The sequence below is a fragment of the Miscanthus floridulus genome, unplaced genomic scaffold (genome assembly GCF_019320115.1).
Source record: "Miscanthus floridulus cultivar M001 unplaced genomic scaffold, ASM1932011v1 os_2624_4_5, whole genome shotgun sequence".
Classification (NCBI taxonomy): domain Eukaryota; kingdom Viridiplantae; phylum Streptophyta; class Magnoliopsida; order Poales; family Poaceae; genus Miscanthus; species Miscanthus floridulus.
Genome location: NW_027098416.1, coordinates 23,714 through 46,835, shown reverse-complemented (window position 1 = coordinate 46,835; position 23,122 = coordinate 23,714). Strand labels below are relative to the sequence as shown.

Sequence of the window (23,122 nt, the reverse complement as noted above, 5' to 3'; positions counted from 1 at the left end):
TTAAATACTTGATCATTGATCGATCTATTTGAGAAGTAAAAGTGGGTCACCTGGATGCCACACGCGCGCGCGCGCGCGCCGCCGCCGCCGCCGCCCGGCCCGAGCCCGTGGGCGTGGGCGTGGCGTGGCGTGGCAGGCAGGCAGGCAGGCGGGCGGCGGCGAGTCCAGCAGCGCAAGTTCTTCCCGTTCCACCTCCGGCGAGCACCAGAGATGGAAGAGTAGGCCTCCGAAACGCGTCTCCGTCGTGGGCTTCACCTGCTCGGGTGAAGACGGGCGATTACGTTTTTGGGGAGTGTCAGTGGTGACACGACTACTCGCTGGTGAACCAGTAGCGGTGCTTCTTCACGGCGTCCTTGTCTGCACTGCATCGAGCGGGACGACTACAACAACAAAGCACCACCATGGCCTTTCCTGGTGCGAGCGGCTCCGCCGCAGGGTATAATCTTCTTCACCCTCTTCTGAGTTTCATTATCAATATCATGATGTTTCTAGGCAATACTGCTTTCATATTCAACATGTTCTGTTTGGTTGATTTGGATGATTATGCTGGTTTTCTGGTTCCTTTTATTTTTGTGATCATCATGGTCTTGATATTTGAGAACACATTTTTAATATTTATGATCATGTCTGTGATGCTTCAGCTATGTAAAACAATGTTTCACATATGTTTCGGCTCTATAATTTGTCTTATCATCATGTTAACTTTTGTCATGAACTGTTTCTGTCTTTTCATTCATGACTTCATTCTCTTTTTTATTGCGTTATTTTTATGGATTAAAATAAATATGAAAATGCCTTATTTGTCAACAATCCAAAAACGTAATTTCAGGCCATTTTCATCTGTTGGCTTTGCGGGCATGCTAAAGCCTACGCCGTTTGAGGGCACTCACTACAAGAGGTGGCGTGAGAAAGCCCTTCTGTGGTTGTCGGCCATGCGCTGTGGTCATGTGCTCAATGAGCAGCCTGCTACTGTGAGATCCGATGAGGATGAGCAGGCTTGGGGACATGCTGAGACCATGTGCAAGGCTGCACTGTTGAGCATCATCAATGATTCTCTGGTTGATGCCTACATACCACTCCCGACTGGCAGAGCTGTGTGGGAAGCCCTTGAGGCCCGGTACGGTCTTTCCGACGCCGGTTCTGAGCTGTACATCATGGAGCAGTTCCATGACTACAAGATGGTGGATAACCGTCCTGTAGTCGAACAGGCTCATGAGATACAGGGACTGGTGAAGGAATTGGAGCTGTACGGCTGTCCTCTCCCTGACAGGTTCGTGGCAGGTTGCATTATTGCTAAGCTGCCACCTTCCTAGACTGATTTTGCTACTACCTTGAAACACAAGAGGCAGCAGTTTAGCATTGCTGAACTTGTTGGCACTCTTGATGTTGAGGACAAGGCAAGAGCAAAGGATGTTAAGGGAAAGAGCAAGGGCGGGAATGGTGAGGCGACTACTAGTGCACATGTGGTGCAAAAGTTTCGTCCTAAGCCACAAAAGAAGAAGCCCCAGCAGGAGCTTAAGCAGAAATCCACTACCTTCTTCAAGAAAGGTAATATTAAGAAGATGGGATTAGACAAGGCAAAGATGAACTGCTTCACTTGTGGGAACACTGGGCACTTTTCTAGAGAGTGTCCTGAGGCTAAGTGGAAGCCCCCACCAAAGGCGAAGACAGTCAACACCATTGAGACTGATGCAGACGCTGCTGGGTATGGTAATTTATCTGCATTTACAGTTTGTTCCTCACCTGATTGGTGGGTTGATACAGGTGCAAATATACATGTGTGTGCTGATAAGTCCTTGTTTTCTTTTTACCAGGTCGGGAGGAGTGGAGCCTTGCTGATGGGGAATGGCGCGCGTGCTGGTGTTCATGGTGTTGGTACGGTGGATCTGAAGCTTACTTCGGGGAAGACCGTGCAACTCAAGAACGTGCATCATGTCCCCTCAATAAGGAAAAATCTTATTAGTGGCTCTCTGCTATGTCGAGACGGTTTTAAACTTGTGTTTGAGTCGAATAAATGTGTTATGTCAAAGTATGGAACCTTTGTTGGAAAAGGCTATGAGAGCGGAGGCTTGTTCCGCTTGTCTTTGGTTGATACTTTACCTCTTGCAGTGAATAATGTCGTTAATAACGTTAATGTTGAGATGAATGTTTGGCATTCTCGATTATGTCATGTTAATCTTGGTTGCATGTCCCGCTTAGCTGGTTTGAATTTAATTCCTAAATTTGACGTTGCCAAAAGCTCCAAATGTCATACATGCGTTGAGGCAAAACAACCTCGCAAGCCTCACAAGGCAGCTGTGGCGAGAGAGTTGGCACCACTTGATCTCATCCATTCCGATATTTGTGAAATGAACGTAATTTTGACAAAAGGTGGTAAGAGATACTTCATAACGTTCATAGATGATTGCACTCGATATTGCTATGTGTACCTAATTAAAACAAAAGATGAGGCATTACATTATTTTAAAACCTTTAAAGCCGAGGCTGAGAATCAACTTGAAAAGCATATCAAACGGTTGCGGTCCGATCGCGGGGCAGAATATTTCTCTAATGAATTTTCTGAGTTTTGCGCGGTGCACGGTATAATTCATGAGAGGACACCTCCATACTCACCACAATCCAATGGGATTGCTGAAAGAAAGAACCGCACTCTAACTGACTTGGTGAATGCCATGTTGGAGACAGCTGGTTTATTTAAGGAATGGTGGGGTGAGGCAATTTTAACTGCGAATCATGTCCTAAATAGAGTGCCCACAAAGAACAAAGAAATCACTCCATTTGAGGATTGGGAGAAAAAGAGATTAAATATTTCTTATCTTCGCGTTTGGGGTTGTTTGGCCAAAGTGAATGTGCCAATAAACAAAAAGCGAAAGCTTGGACCAAAAACTGTAGATTGTGTTTTCTTAGGCTATGCCATTCATAGTGTGGGCTATCGTTTTTTAATAATAAATTCTAGTGCTCCTGATATGGCTGTTGGAACGGTCATGGAGTCTAGAGATGCCACATTCTTTGAGAATGAATTTCCAATGAAAATAGGTGCATCTAGAATGTCTAGTCATGATTCTATTCCTGAACTTCATGAATCAAATATACACGCTGATGATAACACCTATGAGCTTGAGCAAAATCCTGAGAAGGATGATAATACTGTCACTCGAAGGAGTAAGAGGCAAAGAGTTGCAAAATCCTTTGGAGAAGACTTTATTATATATCTCGTGGATGACACTCCCACAACCATTTTTGAGGCATACTCTTCTCCTAATTCTGACATGTGGAAGGAGGCAGTGCAAAGTGAGATGAACTCCATTATGTCCAATGGGACGTGGGAAGTGGTTGATCGTCCATTTGGTTGCAAACCTGTGGGCTGTAAATGGGTGTTTAAAAAGAAGCTGAGGCCTGATGGTACAATTGAGAAGTACAAAGCTAGGCTTGTTGCTAAGGGTTATACACAGAAGGAAGGTGAAGATTACTTTGATACTTACTCACCTGTTGCTCGATTGACGACCATTCGTGTGTTGCTATCCCTGGCTGCCTCACATGGTCTTTTCATTCATCAGATGGATGTTAAGACAGCCTTCCTAAATGGAGAGCTTGAGGAAGAGATCTACATGGATCAGCCTAATGGGTTTATTGCAAATGGTCAAGAGGGTAAAGTCTGTAAGTTATTGAAGTCCCTGTACGGCCTAAAGCAAGCCCCCAAGCAGTGGCATGAGAAGTTTGATAAAACTTTAACATCAGCCGGCTTTGTTGTGAATGAAGCTGATAAATGTGTATATTATCGGTTTGGTGGTGGTGATGGTGTGATACTATGCTTATATGTGGATGATATATTAATATTTGGCAACAATCTAAATGTGATTAAAGAAGTAAAAGATTTTTTGTCGAGTAACTTTGAGATGAAAGACTTGGGAGAGGCTGATGTTATTCTCAACATTAAGCTTTCAAGGGAGGAAGGAAATGGTGGGGTAACTCTTATGCAGTCTCACTATGTGGAAAAGGTCTTGAACCGATTTGGGTACAATGAGTGTACGCCTGCTCCTACTCCGTACGATCCAAGTATTCATTTGAGGAAGAATCACAGAATTGCAAGAGACCAATTGAGATATTCACAGATAATTGGTTCTCTTATGTACCTAGCTAGCGCAACCAGGCCTGATATCTCGTTCGCTGTAAGCAAACTGAGCCGGTTTGTGTCAAATCCGGGAGATACTCACTGGAATGCTCTTGAGAGAGTGCTGCGCTATTTGAAAGGGACAATGAGTTACAGCATTCACTTTTCCGGGTATCCGAGGGTACTAGAGGGTTATTGTGATGCTAATTGGATTTCTGATGCGGATCAGCTGTATGCCACGAGTGGATACGTGTTTCTACTTGGAGGTGGTGCTGTTTCTTGGAAGTCTTGCAAGCAGACTATCTTAACGAAGTCTACAATGGAAGCAGAACTGACCGCATTGGATACCGCTAGTGCTGAGGCAGAGTGGCTCCGTGATCTCCTGATGGATTTGCCGATTGTTGAGAAACCAATCCCAGCAATTTCCATGAACTGTGATAATCAAACTGTGATCACTAAGGTAAACAGTTCTAAGGATAACATGAAGTCCACAAAGCATGTGAAGAGACGTTTGAAGACTATCAGAAAACTGAGAAACTCCGGAGTAATTGCATTGGACTATGTCCATACATCAAATAATCTGGCAGATCAATTCACTAAGGGTCTGTCACGTAATGTGATAGAAGGTGCATCGAGGGAACTGGGTTTGAGACCCACATAGAGCCATCAACAGCGGTAACCTATCCTATGTGATCGGAGATCCCGTGAATTAGGATGGCGAAACAAGCTGTTGATTGACTGAGGGAGAGACCCCTTAGATTATAGCTCAGTTCGTTGGAGATGCACCGTCTCTCTAATACTGTTAGGCAGGATGATTAAGTTCTTAATGTGATCCGAGCGGCTTGGTATAGCGGGGATGTTGTCCTACAGAACATCCTATAAGGAACACACCTATATGAGCTCGATTGTTAGTCACAATCTATGAGATGTGGGTAATCTCTAGATGCTCATGAAAAGGCCTCGAAGTGTGACTTATATGCTTCAAAACAGAGGGAAGGCACTTGGCAGCCTAGTATCAGTTAAGAGGTTATGTGAAACTCATCTCGCACAAAACTGTCAATTCAAGGTTCTGTCCATTGTTCAGTTGTGGATGAGTGTAGCTAGCTTTCTAGATGGATGTTCAACTTAACAGTCTCCATCGAAACACTGGTATATAAAAGGAATGTGGTTCTGAGAATTTCAAACTGCGTACCCTAGAGTTTGGTGGGGATTGTTAGATATTGTTAGATATTATGGGCTTGGCCCATTTATTTAATATCTCTATTAAACTCTATGGTCCGTACATGTACATTAATGGTTTTGTACCATATGGGAATTTAATCGAGAGACGACTCTACTTAAATACTTGATCATTGATCGATCTATTTGAGAAGTAAAAGTGGGTCACCTGGATGCCACACGCGCGCGCGCGCGCGCGCCGCCGCCCGTGACTCCTGGTTCTCCGTCTCCGTCTCTTCCACCGCAGAAGGGAGGTGTGACCCCTTGGTGCCGTCGGCTTCTCGTCTTCTGGCCTCTGCCTATAAAACAAATCCTCCCCTCTCGGTTAAGCTCTCTTGGCGAAGTACACCACTCTCCAGCAGCGCAAGTTCTTCCCGTTCCACCTCCGGCGAGCACCAGAGATGGAAGAGTAGGCCTCCGAAACGCGTCTCCGTCGTGGGCTTCACCTGCTCGGGTGAAGACGGGCGATTACGTTTTTGGGGAGTGTCAGTGGTGACACGACTACTCGCTGGTGAACCAGTAGCGGTGCTTCTTCACGGCGTCCTTGTCTGCACTGCATCGAGCGGGACGACTACAACAACAAAGCACCACCATGGCCTTTCCTGGTGCGAGCGGCTCCGCCGCAGGGTATAATCTTCTTCACCCTCTTCTGAGTTTCATTATCAATATCATGATGTTTCTAGGCAATACTGCTTTCATATTCAACATGTTCTGTTTGGTTGATTTGGATGATTATGCTAGTTTTCTGGTTCCTTTTATTTTTGTGATCATCATGGTCTTGATATTTGAGAACACATTTTTAATATTTATGATCATGTCTGTGATGCTTCAGCTATGTAAAACAATGTTTCACATATGTTTCGGCTCTATAATTTGTCTTATCATCATGTTAACTTTTGTCATGAACTGTTTCTGTCTTTTCATTCATGACTTCATTCTCTTTTTTATTGCGTTATTTTTATGGATTAAAATAAATATGAAAATGCCTTATTTGTCAACAGACACTTGTAAGGATTTAGATGGTAGGGGGGGGGGGGTTTAAATAGTCTATAAAAATTACTTCTATAATTCATAATTCTACAAGCACTGGCTCTAGTTGACTTCAAGCAAGCCCCCTGCACTTGGTTTATAATATTTATCCCGCTACAAACTCTATGTATTTGATATGATGTTGCTTAATCGAGTACGGTCTTGGTTTTGAAGTGGATATATCAAGGTCCTTCATGCGTGACACTTGATAGACTATTAGGTTTATATGGGTTGAAGTGCGAATGTGTTGATGTCTTTAGCATTAACTGTTGTACTTTAGCTCTTATAAATTGGACGGTTTTATTACAACAAGAGGCTCAAGCATCTCTATTGGTGTGAGGCACTTGAAAGTACGTGCACACCTGCACCATTACAGTGGAGGAATCTACATCTATTCTCGGTGTGATATGCATGGTAATGCCACCTATGGTCGACATGAGTGGCCGTAAAGGTGCTGAAGTAACCGTGATCCATGCTGGTTTAAAAGATATATAAGATGATGGGGATATTTAGTAATACCTTTGGTATAGAACCTAAAGCCAATAATCGATCATATGGAAGACCGCTATCCTAAAAATTAAGATTATGTCACATATCCTGGTCTTTTCCAAATTCAACAGTGATGGTAATAGAAGTACCAAGGTCCATGGAGCACATAGGACAATTTTATTATACAATGTGGTGAAGCTAGCTCTATTGACATTTGCAAATAAAAGATTCTTCCCCATATCTTTATCGAGTGTTGCAGTCACAGTTTTATTTCCTTGCTATTCAACTCAGTTTACACCTTTGTTAATTTAGAACAAAAATTTCATGATTATTTCTTTACTAGTGAACGTGAGTTGAAACTATCACATCTTAATCGGTTAAGCATAAATTACATAAAAATGCTTTTGAATACATTAGAAGGTTTAGAGACACTAGAGACCGATGCTAGTTTGATAATTTCTGATATAGATTTGGCCAATTTATCTTATTCAAGCCAACTAGATCATCATAAAGAAAGACTAGAGGGTCAAAACTTTATAGATATTAGTCAAGTTTTGCATAAAGCTCTGGCTAGTAAAAGATGAGTCAAAGAATTTATTAGTTCACATAAATCAATGGAAAAGTCTAGTCGTCCTATTTACATTTGGATGTGAATCAGATAATTTGAATGACAAAGGCAAAGATGTGTATGCTACTGAATTTGTGTGGTCTCCCGAAGATAAATTGAATGTTTGTGCTCCTCTCAAGATAAAAAGGACGTTCTCAGTGCAGAGAGCTCCCGCTCTATGCGGGATATGAGGAAGGGTGTCAGTGGCAAGCCTTACCCTCGCCTGTGCAATACGAGGAGACCGCGACTCGAACCCGGGACCTTCCGGTCACAGACGGTAAGACTCTACCGCTTGCACCAGGCCCGCCCTTCTTATACTTCTCTCAAGATGATTAAAAAATCAGTAAAAAAATATTAAGTTTACTTTGGATGTAGGCAAGTGTGATAAAATCTTCAATGAGCTATTGGGCAATAGGAAAAATCTGAATATCTCATGCTATGCCGTCACCTGATGAGTAAAAGTGGCGAGCCTATTATAAATGACATAGTCCCTATTCTCCTGCAACCAAGGATTGCAGCACCTTTCGTCGGCAAATACAAATCGGCCATTAACGATGATTGATTTGTTGTTTAAGGATGCAAGTTGATCATATTATGTTCGCTATAAACACTATTGATTGCAAGATGTAAAAGTGTTAGTTCAGCCCAGTGAAGCCGAATCAACCATAGAAATAAACTGTACAGAAAGACCAGAGCCTTTGGAAAACAAAAAGGTGCTGGGGTAGGACGGAACTAAAACCGCTGGATTTGCCAATTTTAATAAAAAAAAGGTATATATAGATGCCTCAAAATTGAAGAAGAAGATGAGGCCGAGCTTTGAAGGGGCCAAATATCAAAAAGTGGAGGATACTGATAAGCAAAAAAAAATTTGCCAAAGAAAGTTGAAGATTCAAAACTGCTTGCAAGACAAAAGGTACAAGCTGACTCATCAATCATCGCAAGGTATTTTGCCATATTATTTTTCTGACTGGCTACACCATGGTCTTGGTCATATCCTTGAAATTATTCACCATGGAACTACAGTAATATGTATGTATGTGTATATATATATATATATATATATATATATATTTGTGGAGCATCACAATGACAGATTCTTGTTGACAATAATCGAGTCACGATTCGTTGACATCGAAGAAGGTGAGAAGGGCAACGTACAAGATGTTGATTATCTACAATCAAGGTGGTGTCCCTCAATCCTGTCTCACACACAAAAGAGAAGGCTTAATTCAACGAATACACAAGCAAGGATCAAGGGACTGACAAGTGGAGGTGTTTCTAGCAAAATCTACATCCATCAAGAAGGTACGAAAGCAAAACAAGTTGTTTCTATTTCACATTGAAATTGATCAAGTGCTATGGCCGATACATTAATAATCGCTCTCACAACAAATATGGTCGATGAGTTGTTGCTTATCATCACCCTTAGGTAACTTCTGTATAGAATATTGTTTTTTGGAACATAAGCCTTGCCGAAAAGCAGGGGTATATGTTTGCAGTCAAAATTGGCATGCCTTAGCCGAATACATGCACCAGACGATCTAGTGCGTTACACCGAATGGTCCTTTGTGACTTCCCAGGTCGAGTCTGAGAAGGACCCAATTTCCTTGTTTGATATAGGTCGATTTTGATAATGCATTCGTGATGTATTTGGACTCTACCTCGGGATAGACCTACCACCCTATAATTATAAAGGGCCACACCCGATTGAGGGAAAACACATATGTTTCATCTATTTTACCTTTTCCATCTCCTTTTGCCGGCCCTAATCTCTTCCAACCCCATATCTGCTGTTCTTCAAGCTTTGCAATGAAGTTTGTAGGCGTTAGTAGTCTTGTTGATCTTAGAACAACCCTAAGTGCACCAACCCCGATGGGGTTCTTCCCGGGTTGGTGTCCGATGGTCTTCCCGGTAAAACAGAGAGCACCAGATGGTCTGGAGCGAACGGTCAGATGGCTCTTACCGGACAATCTAGCGTGCTTGCTCCAATGCTGTGGGGATTGTCTGATGTGTACACTTCCACTTTTGTTGGATGGTCTAGTGTCCACAAATTCGCGGAGAGTTCATCGATCTGTGATCCACATGTTCTAGCATCGAGGGTACTGTCTGGTATGCATAATATTGCCATCAATAGACTGTCCAGTGCTTGCGATCTCGCTGATGGTTCACCAATCTGCAATCTGGGCGTCTAGCATTGTGGTGTGTGGCAGCCTTGTGCGCCAACACTTATTGAACTAATTTTTGTGCTCGATCGCTACATGTGTGACTAATGTGGTTAGTCTTGCAACGGGAAGCAGGAATATGCACACTAACTATAGAGACAAGCACAATATCAACTCTAGTAGTAAAATGGAATACGGATATTATACGATGACTTAAATCCTACATGTAATAGGACTCAACAGAGATGTGCTATTATGACTCATTGGTAGATCTTCAACGCTCAATAAATTGGAGGACGATGGGGGCATCCGCGTGAATTTGGCAAATGCGGTTTCGACGCCGGGCAATTTTTACTGACCCGGGCCGATTAATCGACTGATTTGCAACTGGTTCTCTTGGTTGCCTGTTCGTGTGCGTGGCTTTGTCGCTGCCGTGCGGGCCCATCGGCTGGCCCAAATCCTCACGCAGTCCCGTTTGTTGGCTGAGAAACCCATTTACCAGTCAACCGTCCTGCCAGCACATCGCCGACGTCGTCAGGGGCCAGGGTCAGGGCCGGGACCCGGGATTGGGGGGCGCTCATTTCCAGGTCCTCCTAATCATACTCTCTCGTCCAAAAAAAAAAGTGTCATTTTTTATTTTAAGATATCTTGTTTGACTATCCGTGTTATTTAAATTTTTTATATAAATATTATGTTATGACTTATTTTATTATTAGAGATACTTTAATAATGATTTATTTATTTTATAATTTATACAAAACTTTTTAAATAAGATAAACGATCAACCTCACCCCCTCCGCTCGGGAGGGGTCTCGGTTCGTGTGCATCCGGACCTCGCCCGCTCTGCTTGGTAGGTTCGTCGACCTCGTCGGCCTCTTCACGAAATCATGAAACTTCTTCGGAGATTCTTCGATTTGCAAGCATCGTACGTGACAACTTGCGCGAAACCTTCTCAAATTTGTATCATAGCCTCCACATATGATATCATGACATCTTGACAAGTTTCATGATTTTCGGACTTCGTTTGCTTTTTATAGAATTTAAAAACAACTCGACCGCAAGTTCGTGATCATGTTTCATGAATAAGATGTTCGAAATTGGTGGTCTGGTCCTGGATACGGCCTCACATTATACTAAATAACATGAATATCATTTTTTCATTCATTTTTTATTATTCAAATGACTACCAGTTATAATTTGAATTATCCAAGAAAATTCAATTAAATGAAATAAATTAAAGAAATATAGAAAAAGTCCGAGAAATGTGCCACATTAGAACATGGAGTATCAGGTATTGTATGAGGACTGCAGAAAAAGTTTGGAGGTCAAAAGTGAAAAAAAATATATGGTTTGCCGAGTGTCAAAAAAATGACACTCAGCAAAATCACCGATTTACCGAGTGCCAGGACGTATGACACTCGGCAAAGATTTTTTAAAAAAATTTAAAAACCCCTCTTTACCGAGTGCCAGTCCGGGGGCACTTGTCAAAGATTTTTTAAAAAAAAACCCTCTTTACCGAGTGCTAGGCCAGGTGGCACTCGGCAAAGAATTAAAAAAAAAACTTCGTCGAGTGCTAGATCGGGGGCACTCGGGAAAGGGGGGATTTAACCTCCCGGCCCAGCCGGCCCACACACACCGCACACACGCACCCGCGCCGCCGGCCCACACACACCGCACACACGCACCCGCGCCGCCGGCCCACACACACCGCACACACGCACCCGCGCCGCCGGCCCACACACACCGCACACACGCACCCGCTCGAGCCTGCGCCCGCGCCGCCGGAGGTGGAGGAGAAAGAGAGGAGGAGGAGGAGAGGAAGAGAGGAGGAAGAAGGAGGAAGAAGGAGGAAGACAAGGAGGAGGAAGGAGGAAGGAGGATGAAGAAGGAGGAGAAGGAGGAGGCGTCCCGGCCACTACCAGCAACTCGTCGTGGACATCGCGCGGATTGTCCTCGGCACCATCTCTGGTCTGATCCTTTGATTCATTTTGCTTGACCACTAACATGTCCTACAAATCCTATAGTGTGTCTTGCTTTTTTCGGATGGATGGAGTAGTTATTAGTTGATATGATCATATATAGTTTAATTAATCTGGTGTATAGTTGACTCTACAAATATTTTGATGACAACTAATTTAGTCGATCAATGTATAGTTGTATGCTTCTGTACCAATTCTTTATGCGAATGTCTAACTGTATTTTTAATGTGCTCTCTTCTAGAATAGATAGGTTTCGATTACATCTCTCTTCCATGCACAATTTCCTTGGATCTAAGGCTGGTCATTTACCTACAGTTTGTCCAAATAATCTCTCTGTTTCACCGACTATTTGTGAAAAAAGCAGATAAGTATCTACCTACCATCTAGAAGTACTGAGAAGCCTTACAATGTTAGAGAAGAAGAAAAATGACCGATTATTTGTGGAAAAAAAACAGATGTATCTACCCCATCTAGAAACAGTGTCAAGCCATAGATATGTCGGAGAAAAGGAAAAATGCTAAATAAAAAAATGTGAACTCATTTTTTAGTGATATAACATAGTTAATATCCAAGATTCTTTGAATATTAATAGAGAAGATAGCACGATGGGTCTTCTTCAAAATTAATGAGCACTTATTGTACTGGAATGGGGTTAACTTTCCCTATGGTTAGTTCAAGCATTTCAATCAAATCTTTCTATTTCATTATGACTTGTCAAATTATATGAATGAACATTATTTTTTTGCGAGGATATGAATATGAATGAACATCTAGCTAAACATCATACAAAAAACAAAATCAAGTAAAGACAAATATATATATATATATATATACCATTTTTCTCACTAGCCATGTTTTCATTGGCAGACTTTTTTCTTATGTGTTACAGTTCTTGCACATTGTATCAAGCGATGAGCTACAACAACTGAAGAAACTAATTACAATTTTAACGGTTCTCATACATTCATATATATATATATATATATATATATATATATATATATATATATATATATATATATATATATATATATATATATATATATATATATAACTCATTCTAAAAAAAATCTTACTACTTTTTTCATAAGCAACATTGAGCCCATCACAACATAAACAAAATTAGGGCCTGTTTGTATGGGAGCTAGCTAAATTTGTGTCCAGGCATCCATCCCAGGCATCCGATTTTGACGCTGGCGCCAGGATGCATTTGCCTGCCAACGCTGCATCTAAACAGACCTTGCACGCGGGGACGGGACGACGTAAAACCTTATAAAAATTTCCAAGGAGTGCTACATCTAAACAAGTGCTAGCAGAGTTGAGCTACTTATTCCGCCAGCTTTTGCCAAGGAGCTCTCTCAGACCGTCATTGATGACTTGGAAAAAGCGGCACCCGTGTTGCTCTGTAAGTTGGAGAAGATCTTTCCACCCGGCTGTTTCTTGCCGATGCAGCATTTGATTGTGCACCTCTCGTATGAGGCACAGATGGGGGGGGACGTGCAGGACCGTTGGTGCTATCCAATCGAGAGATGTCTGAAGACTCTTCACAAAAAAGGTAGAAATAAAGCCAAAATTAAGGCTTCCATTGCAGAGGCATATATTCTAGAGGAGGTGTCGAACTTCACAGAGAAATACTACACTGAGAACCTTCCTAGGTTTGACATAGACTTAACCGAAGAGATAGGAATGGAAGTAGACAATGAAAGGGATGATGACGAGGACGCTGGAGACGAGGTGCGAAATCTGAAGGACATACAAATGCTTGAGCGATTACGTTTAGGCAATGACAATGAAGACAACATTCCTCCTTCAGATAGTGTTGATGAGTTGGACAATGTTGATAGTGATGACGAGACCTATGATCCAGCTAATCTCAATCATGAAGATTATTTCTAATACATGTAATACTATATTTTTTGTAATTATGTTTTGTTCATTTTTGCATATATTTCTAATACATGTATTACTATGTTTTTTGTAATTATGTTTTGTTCATTTTTGCACCTATTTCTAATTACGTCTTGTTTTTTTTATTTCAGGTGATTGAACAAAGATGGCGGGCGACCATCATAGGTCCGTGAACTCGATTTACCAAAGACCATGCCGGCTGCAGGAGGTGGTGAAGGGGCGGCGGAGGGATCGGACAGGAGGAGGAGGAGGACCACCAGCCACAGGAGGGGGCCGTCTCCTCCCACGCCGCATGAGGAGGAGCTAGAGGAGGAGGTGGCGCCCGTGGACGAGTCGGACGAGGAGCTGGTTCGGCAGACGGACGAGGAGGAGGGGCCGCATGAGGACAACGAGTGGGAGGCGGTAGGCACAGGTTCCGCTTCCTCCGACTCCTCTTCGAGTGTCTACTTGTGAGGTCCCGTGAGTCTCCCACAGGTTTCGCTTCCTCACCAACGCCCAGTGATTCGCCCCGAAGGGCAAAAATAAGTAACTTTATATGTTATCACCACTACTTCATATGATATGATGAAAAAAACTAATATTTTTTCTTAATCACTTGTGCAGGAACTGGGTGGTTGTGTCGGGTGGTAGCGCACGGCTAGTCAACAGCATCCTGGGTCTTCTGTGCAGGCAACACATCCCCGGCATTGTCACGTATGCATCGAAGACGGAGCCGGCCTACTCGTTTGACCACTACGCCATCGCCCTCGATGCGGAGTACCCCAACAAGGCGGCGCGGGTGAAGGCAGAGTTTTGGATAAGTCTTCCTCACACAACATTGCTCAATACGTCGCATTCATTGGACTTTTCTTGAAATAATGAATGGATACATCGCTTTTGTATGCAGACTTATTACAGATGCGAGGAGGGATTTGAGGCCAGGGCAGAGTAGGTGACTACCAAAGCCTGTAAAAAACTTGTCACCAACATGCATCATGAGGTGCGCATCCAGGCCATCGTAACCTACTATGGGTCGAAGCTTGGAGAGAGGAAAACCAAGAAAGATGCAAGAGAGATGCAACTGACCTGGGAGCAGTACCTTGAGGTAAATAAAGAACATCAATATTGATTCATTTTGAGATTAAGTTGGTTTAATTTGATCTTCTTATATGTCCAATACTTGATGACGTGTAGATGATTCCCTGGTGGTGCCAAGCGTATCCCGAGTGCTGGGCGATGATGGTGGAGAGGTGGTTCACGGAGGAGTACCTCAAGATGCACAAGGATGCCTGGGACCATCGTTTGCAGATGCAAGGTCCAGCACACCATCAAGATAGTCGCAGCCTCGCCAGATACAAACAAGCATAGGTACGCGAATTCATTCATCTATTGTGATGCTCAGTTCTGTCTGATTTCTAATCATCGTGCTGTCTTTCTCGTAGTCGTCGTCATATAGTGGCCAGGCTTGCTCAGACTTCTAGGCATGGTGTATGGCCCACAAGGGCAAGGCGACGTCCGACGTCTCCTTCAACCTGGAGGACCCGCCCGAGTCATACACGAACTCGAGCGTCCACTCCTGCATCAGTGAGTACACTGAGGTGGCAAGGTCGCTCCATAGGCCAGACCACGATCCGAGCACCCAGGACTTTGATGGAGAGGCCGTCATGAGGGCGGGGCAAGGCAAGAAGCATGGGCGGTTCTAGCTTGGCGACGGCGTCATCGACACGGCCTCTACTCCCTCTCTCTCCCAGATCCGAGCACGGAGCACGAGCGAGAGCCTGGCCATTCGCACACGGCCGACCGCTACACAGCACTGGGTCGATGCACTCAAGGTTATTCGTGTTTTACTCGTTATACATTGATCTTTACACACCTTAATTAGCTTTGCATTACTGAAACATTGGAGTAAAATATTGCAGGCCCGTCTAGAACAAGAAATGATGCAACATCAAGAGCTGGAGGCCGGGCAGCAGAGGATGGTGGCCCAGCTGGAGGCCGAGCGGGCCGAGCGGTAGGCCCAGGCATAGAGACTGACGGACATTACGAAGTTCCTACAAGGGCTTGGGCAACATGTGGGCTTCTCTCTGTCAGCTGGACTGTTGGTTCCACCTCCGCCTCCGCGTTCTGCAGCTGCAGCTACTCCTGTGAGTATGAAAGTTTTTTACTTTTGCTTGTGCTTTACTTGTATGGCCTCTACCTTCCTAGATTAGCTATCCAAATAATCTTGTCTCATATGCAATTTTTTCTCCTTTGTGCAGTCTCCATCTGACGGTGGTTCGAATAATCCACCTCATGCACCTCCGAATGATGGAGCTGTGCCTTCACCACAGTCGTAGTGGCTAAGATGAGTGCACGTTGTATTTTTTTCATTTGTTGTTCACTTGGTGATGGACTTGTGATATACTTGTGATGCACTTGTGGACTTTGATGGACTTGTGATGGACTTGTGGATTTATTTGGATGGACTTGAGCATTTATTATTATATATGTGATATATATTGTGATGAATGTGATATGTGTGGATGGATGTATGGATGGATGAGATATATATGTGATGGATGAGATATATATGTGATGAATGAGATATATATGTTTGTATAAATTTTTTTGTCATGATGGAATGTAAAAAAAATTAAAAATTACCGTTTTTTGTCACTTTGTCAAGTGTTGCAATCGGCAAAGGACCCCGTTGCCGAGTGCCATGGTCACAGCACTCGACAAAGCTGAAAAAATGGGCGCTCGGAAAACCATTTTTCCAGCTTTGCCGAGTTCCATGACCATGGTACTCGGCAAAGAATTTTTTTTAAAAAAAAATCAAACTTTGCCGAGTGCCAGACAGAAGGCACTCGGCAAAGAAATTTTTTTTAAAAAAATTCAAACTTTGCCGAGCGCCGGCCAGGGGGCACTCGGCAAAGAATTTTTAGAAGAAAAAAAATAAAACATCTTTGCCAAGGGCCGGATAGAGAGTACTCGGCAAAGAATTTTTTAAAAAAAAATAAAAAATCTTTGTCGAGTGCCTGTAGGGTTGGCACTCGGCAAAGCGATCGTCAATGGGGCCGGCGCCGTGATGGTCGTTTTTCTTTGCCGAGTGCCCCTGGAGCTCTCGGCAAAGCCTTTGCTGAGTGCCCGATAAAAGACACTTGACAAAGAGGGCTTTGCCGATTATTTTTTTACCGTGTGTTCTTTGTCGAGTGCCGCACTCGGCAAAGGCTTTGCCGAATGCAATTTGGCCATTGCTGAGTGCCTCAGGCACTCGGCAAAAAACCTGAATCCAGTAGTGACAGCTATGGTGCTGCTTATGACTACAATTACCACAACAACGACGGTGCGCACTTCAATGGTCCACGCTTCAACCCTAATCTCGGGGCTCATCCGCCAAACTATGGCCCCGGATGGGAGTACGGGCAGGGACGAAGGGGACGGTATGGAGGTAACGGAGCTTGCGGGTGGAACCGTGGGTACCGACAGGCTCGCAGCTATCAGCGGCAGCGGATGCCACCTCAAGCACCTTCTTAACAACATGTACCTTCGCAGCAACACATGTGCCACCGCATTAGCATATGCCTCCACAGCAGCATGTGCCTCAACCACCATTGCAGCAGCATGCGCCACCGCAGCATGTGCCTCAAGCACCTTCACAGCAGCACGCGCCACCGCTGCAGCATGTGTCATCACAGTAGCATGTACAGAATCCCTCTCAGATCCTGATGCAGCAATCAGTGAATCAGCAGCAGTACACATCTCAAGCTCCTCCAGCGGCATCGGCCACGGTGGCTCAGACATCATCAGCACAGCCCGGGCTGGGTTTGAAGCAGCAGCAAGGTGCCAATGCGGAGCAGCAGCAGCTAACAGGAAAGGGGGCACAGGTACAGAACATGGTGTCAACACAGATATGATGCAAGGATCTCAAATTTTGCAGGGCTCTTCTTCGGCTGCTGCACCAGGTGATGTGCGGGTTGAGAACTCAGTGATAGAAACAACAAATGTGGGTGCTGCGGGTGTGACTCAGAGTCACCACTAAAATTTGCAGAAGGTGTGGAGTGTAGGGCCACCTGATGTTTGAGTACATGGTGATAGTGTTTTGTGAAATTTGCAGAAGCTCTGATCATACCATGAGTCGGTGCCCGATTCTCAAGCAACCAAAACCAGTAGCCCAATTGGTTGGTCAAGCGGCGGATGCACTAGCTAGTTTTCACATTCCACATGCACCAATTCAGCCGACAAAGAGAGATTTGAGAATGGCTCTAATCTCGACTTCTGGTAAAAATCTGACAGACGAGGATGTCGTTGCTTTTTTACGTGTATTGGTTTCTGATACTTTTGATCGGGAAGTAAAACGACACAGTGGTTCTAAGTTCAAGGTTCTTTTTCCTACAAAAGGTGATCTAGCAAAGATGACAAAGTTCAATGCCGAAATGGAGGGTGTGACTCTCGAGTTCCAAGAATTCAAGGAAGATGAGAAATATTTTAGTCATGCTCTACCAGTAGTTTGGATGCGAGTTTTGAACCTTCCAACAATTCTAAAAGAATATATGATTCTGTGGGCTTTAGGAACTCTTTTTGGGTTACTCAAGATATAGACACGGTGACTACCAGAGCAAGTAGATTTGGACGGTTTTGCAGTGGCAGTGCTAGAACCTGAGGCAATTCCGACCAAGCTAGATATCATCATTGGTAATAGGTACTTCCAGTTGATTTTTGAGGTTGAACCTTATTTGCCAAACATTGAGCTACGGAGCATCTAGGACACCCAGAATGATGGGAATTAAAATCATGGCAATGGGGCACCAAAGGACACTGAGATGGGGGAGACACAAAATCATGGTGATAATATCATCTCAGATGCAAGTGGAGCAAATGCAATGAATAATACCAAAGTGGGAAAAGAAGTAAATGCTCTGAAGACACAGATGGTCATTGATTTTTCAGAGGATAATTTATTAGGCGAGGAGAATGAACTTAGTGAGGCGGCATGTGATTTTGTTGGAGTGAAAAAAGGTCAATCGGTGAATGTGAGGACTGCAGCTTCTTTTGGGACATTGTCAGCACCAACAGTCTTGCTGCAGTGACCATCGCAGCTAGCAAGGTCAGGCGGCAAATTGGTCACGGTGGCCGAGCTGAAAGTGTAGGAGAAAATATTGACAGCGGGCAGCCCAATGAGCCAAACGCAGCAGCAGCAGCCCATAAAAGGGGTAGGGGTACAGGCTGCGTGTGCAACTGGGACTATAGGTCTTGACTCACAAGAAAATCACAACCAGCAGTCTGTAACACCCTAGGTGTTTGGCTTACACATTTGTACTTGTAATTCATAAACATGAGTATCATTCATCCATTCATGAGCTTAGATTGTAGGAAACATGCTTTTGAAATATTGCAACATATTGTTATATTCCATGTGTGTTTGTTTTAGGAAATGAATAGTGTGCAACACTCAAGTGCAACATGTGCAACTCACTTTAGTGAAACATGGTTAGCTAGTACTATGCCACAAACTCATGAAACATGGCTTTGAAACAAAAGTAGCAATTCACTTATTTTTCCTTGTTTCAATGCATGTGGTGCTTGATTTTTGTGTGATCAATATGTGGTGTGGCTAATTATCCTCTTAAACAACTTAACTACACTTAGAATGTCCTTAGGAACAATGTTCATGTTGATCATTTTGCCTAATTAAGTTTCCAAGTGATAGTTTGACTTGTGTTGACCCTAGAACTCTTTTGTTTGACTGATTAAAAAGTATAGCTTGAAGTGTTTGCATGTCTAAACAACCTAAAGTAAAGTTGTAGCAAATTTTATAAGGAACAAAAGCTATTTTATGACCATCTCATGAAAATGTAGAGAACATGCTCAAAAAGGGCCCACAACTTAGTGTTGAGGGCTGATTCAACACTTAGAAAAATTTCTAAGTATTGATTTCATTTACAGTTTGGTGAAGCTAACATTGGCATGATTTTACTCTGCATTGGTTGAGAATTAAGCTTTGATCCTTTAATAGAAATTGTAGCTGGTATTTAGGTGTACAACTTTCATTTAGATTGTTTTCACTAATGATTAACGGATTTGGAGAATTTTCATCGCCAAGTCTTGCTGACAGTCGTCCGATCGAAGTCTGAATCGGTGCTACAGTACCCGACGGCGTTCAGGGCTTGAACGCCGTGTGGCACCGCACATCGCTGCCGGCCTACTCGGTTAGGCCATGATGGGCCAATGAGTGCCACATCAAGCCCCAACACGCGCCCGTGAGCCTCCCAGCGCCCCAGTTCATTTCGCTTCTCGCCTCAGCGCAGCAACGGCGACAATAGCCACCGCCTCCGCCATTGATGCCAAGCACACCGCCGTCGCCTAGCGCCCTTGCCGCCGCAAAATTGCTGCCTCCAGCTAACCCACAACTCCACCGTAGCTTCCTCTAGCTCGTCCACCTTGCCGTTGAGCCGAAGAACCAAGGTAGTGGCCACATTTTCATTTCCGCCGCTGTCCGGACCTCGTCGGAGTTGTGCTCTCCGTGGCCAGCACAGCACCGCTTCTCTCCTCCCTCCCTAGCTCTCGTCTAGCCTTCTCCATCATGTACAGATGCTCGGGTGAAGATGCCACCATCAACGCCGGTCCAGCTAAGCCGGAACACAGCCGCGCGCCGCCGTGCGCCATGGCCGAGTCGCCAAGCGCCATGGCCGGGGTACTTAGAGGCTGGTAGGGTTTAGGGTTAGGCTGTCAATCGGTGCGGGAGGTCATGGTGAACACGGAGGTACCCTTCTCATCGCCGGTGACGCCGCCGTCAGCGAGCTTCGCCGGTTCCGCGTCGAGCAAGCCACCTCCCCAGCTTTCGTTTCACTGACGCGCGGGCTCAGCTGACCGGTGGACCCCGCCTGCCAGTGACTGAGTGTTAAAAGGATAGTTCAAATAATTCAGATTTGAGTGCTGTTTTGTAAAAATTGTATCTCTAGTTTTGTAGATCCAAATTGGGTGGTTCCAATTTTGTTAGGATCATGGTGAAGTGTAGTATTTAGGAAAAATATAACATGAACACTTGTAGTAGAATGTTTGGATGAATTAAATTGAAACTTGAAATGTGTTTTTAAATGAATGCAAACTTGTTTAATTTATATCTTGAGTTCCTGTGCTCCAAAAATTATGAAATTTTGTTGGTGAGCTCTTCTTGATGAGTAGAAGCTCTAGTAAAAATTTGAAAGTTAGTGCATGTATGGTTTGTGAGTTATAGATTTTCCTTTTATCATTGGATGATCCTTGTGTGAATTTTAGTAATTTATCTATGAATCCAATGACCATGAAATTTATTGGAGGATGTCCTAGTCCCTTAAGGATGCTAGGAAAAATATAAAATCTTTTTCTTGATACTTTTCACTAGGGTTTCCTATTTATGTCATTTTAAGCCTTTATGCCTTGTCATTTTTGTGTAGGATGTTATACTTGCTCAAATGATGTGAAATTTTCACAGTAGCCTACTTGGAGCATATAGTACCTACTGTAATTTGTATAGATTAAATGGTGCAGTTTTCATATATGTTTATCATTCCTCTTAAATAATTAAATAAATTAAGAAAGGCATTAAAAGAAAGGAATTGGTGGTGAACACTTTACTTTCTGGTGTTCTTGTGATATGTGTGATAAGTGAGTAAAGTTTGTTTTGTCCAATTATATGTTTACAACATAAGTTAATAAATATTTCCTTGCATTATGTCTTTCTAAACAGTTCTCGGAACTTTACAAAGTTCACCATGATAATTTGGTTTGCTAGGAAAGTGGTGAATACAAAAGTTGTAGATAAATTATGTATCTAGCTCCTGTTAAAATTTGGTGGCATTTAGCTCAGTAGTTTAGGAGTTACAATCGTTCAAAGTTGGATCATAGTTTTGCTTGCTCTCTGTCTTGTTTGGACCTAATTATGTGGTTCTGTAAATTAGACATGGTAAAGTTTGGAATCATGCCTTGAGGTCTGAAAATGAATTGTAGGCAATTTCATAAGCTTTCTAAATTCTCTTGTTTCCTATCATTTCGATTTGTAGATCTCCGGTTATGATCAGTTTACTGTACCACTACATAGTACCTATTTTGCCGAAATATGAATGTTTGTGTGTATGCTTTGTTACTATGTTCTTGTTGATTGTTTAGGTGCTAGCCTAACTTGAGAACATGCTTAGGTGCTGGTGCTAGGTCCTTAACTGAAGATGAGCAATTATACATTAGGTTGTATAAACTTGGTAAGTTAAAGTGATTTGAATAGAGCTTAAGTCAAAAAAAATGCGGACTGCAGTAAGCATGTGCATTCCCTGAGCATTTCTAACTTCGTTCATGTGCATCCATGATATTTATCTTGCGCATACATGCAATAGGTGTGCCGGAGAGAGTGACGCTTCTAGAGTTCAAGGGAGTGAGCCAAGAGGAGAAGCCCGAGGTTTAGGCAATTGACGAAGCAGCCGCCGAGGAGGAGTTGCCCAAGTGCCCTGACCACCACCCATCCTCTTTCCTGAAAGGCAAGCCCCAGAGCATTCTAAGTCTCCCATGTTTTTACAAATATCTTGAGTATCTTTTATTGTTGATGATGCATTAAGTATAGGAATTGGTTGGAACCAATTGTTGCATTATATATCTATCCTTGTCCAGATATCGCACTTGAATCCTATTTAAGTTCAGGAACGGGTTAAATGCTTAGCCATGCTTAGTGCGGTAGAAGTCAGGTGATTTCCTGTCACCTGCGAGCTTTAGGATGAGGTGGATCACGGTTGGCTATATTTGTTATCATGGAAAAGAACCATGTTAATAATGAATGAAGACCGAGCGGAGTCTTCTGTAGGGTTGGACATAGTGACTCCGTCTATGTCATTTAAGGACCGATACGCTGTATGTCCTCATGTCATGTTGAACGCAGCCTAACACATAGCTGGCCGAATACCTCATTCCGACCGTGAAGCCTAGTAGCTTGACTCAGGCTGGGAACGTGAGCAGTGGCGCGCATTCTGGAGGTAGTAAGGATGTGCGGAGAGCCATTGGCATAAGCCCAAGGTGGGTTAGAGTCCCAATCAACTTTGGTAGAGTGGTTCTCTAAGAATGCTGATCTGTTCGGACTCGTGACTCCGGAGTTGTGCCAAAGGTTGATTGCGACCCTGACGGGGAAGCAGGGTTTGTGTTTAGGAATACCCCTCCAGCTGGATAGAAATCGATTCGAATCGCCGTCTCTCCCAGATATTGAGAATTTGACTGAGCAGCGGCAACATAGATTCAATTAATTTAACGATATGGTTAAATGGATGATGATGATGATAATGTTGCCACAATTTATACCTGCTATGGTTATTAATGTTTGCATCTTAATCAAATGATTGCTTAGTACAGGTGCTAATATAGATGACAGGTTAATGGCTAAAAGTCACCGCTAGCTCAGGTTAAGAGTTGATCATTATTACTTATGCTTTTCCGCAAAAAGGAAGTGTCAGCCAGATCCACTAAATTAAGCTATGCATGATCTTTGGTGTCATTTGTTTTGGTTTCTGACGGGTAAGTCTAGCTGAGTACATTCTCGTACTCAGGGTTTATTGCCTCTTGTTGTAGATAACATTCTTTATCAGAGCTTCTATAAGTATTGTCTCCACCCAGCGGGTGACGAAGACTAGATCACGGGCATGAT

At 43.4% G+C, this 23,122-nt stretch overlaps 1 protein-coding gene across 1 annotated transcript; it reads left to right on the top strand.

The window, feature by feature from the left end:
- Positions 1-305: 305 nt before the first annotated feature.
- On the top strand, positions 306-1,547 carry LOC136535240 (uncharacterized). Its single transcript, XM_066527541.1, has 2 exons — positions 306-436; positions 830-1,547. Exons 1-2 carry the CDS (start codon positions 402-404, stop codon positions 1,311-1,313), a joined length of 519 nt encoding a protein of 172 aa, XP_066383638.1. The 5' UTR covers positions 306-401; the 3' UTR covers positions 1,314-1,547.
- The last annotated feature ends 21,575 nt before the right edge of the window (positions 1,548-23,122 follow it).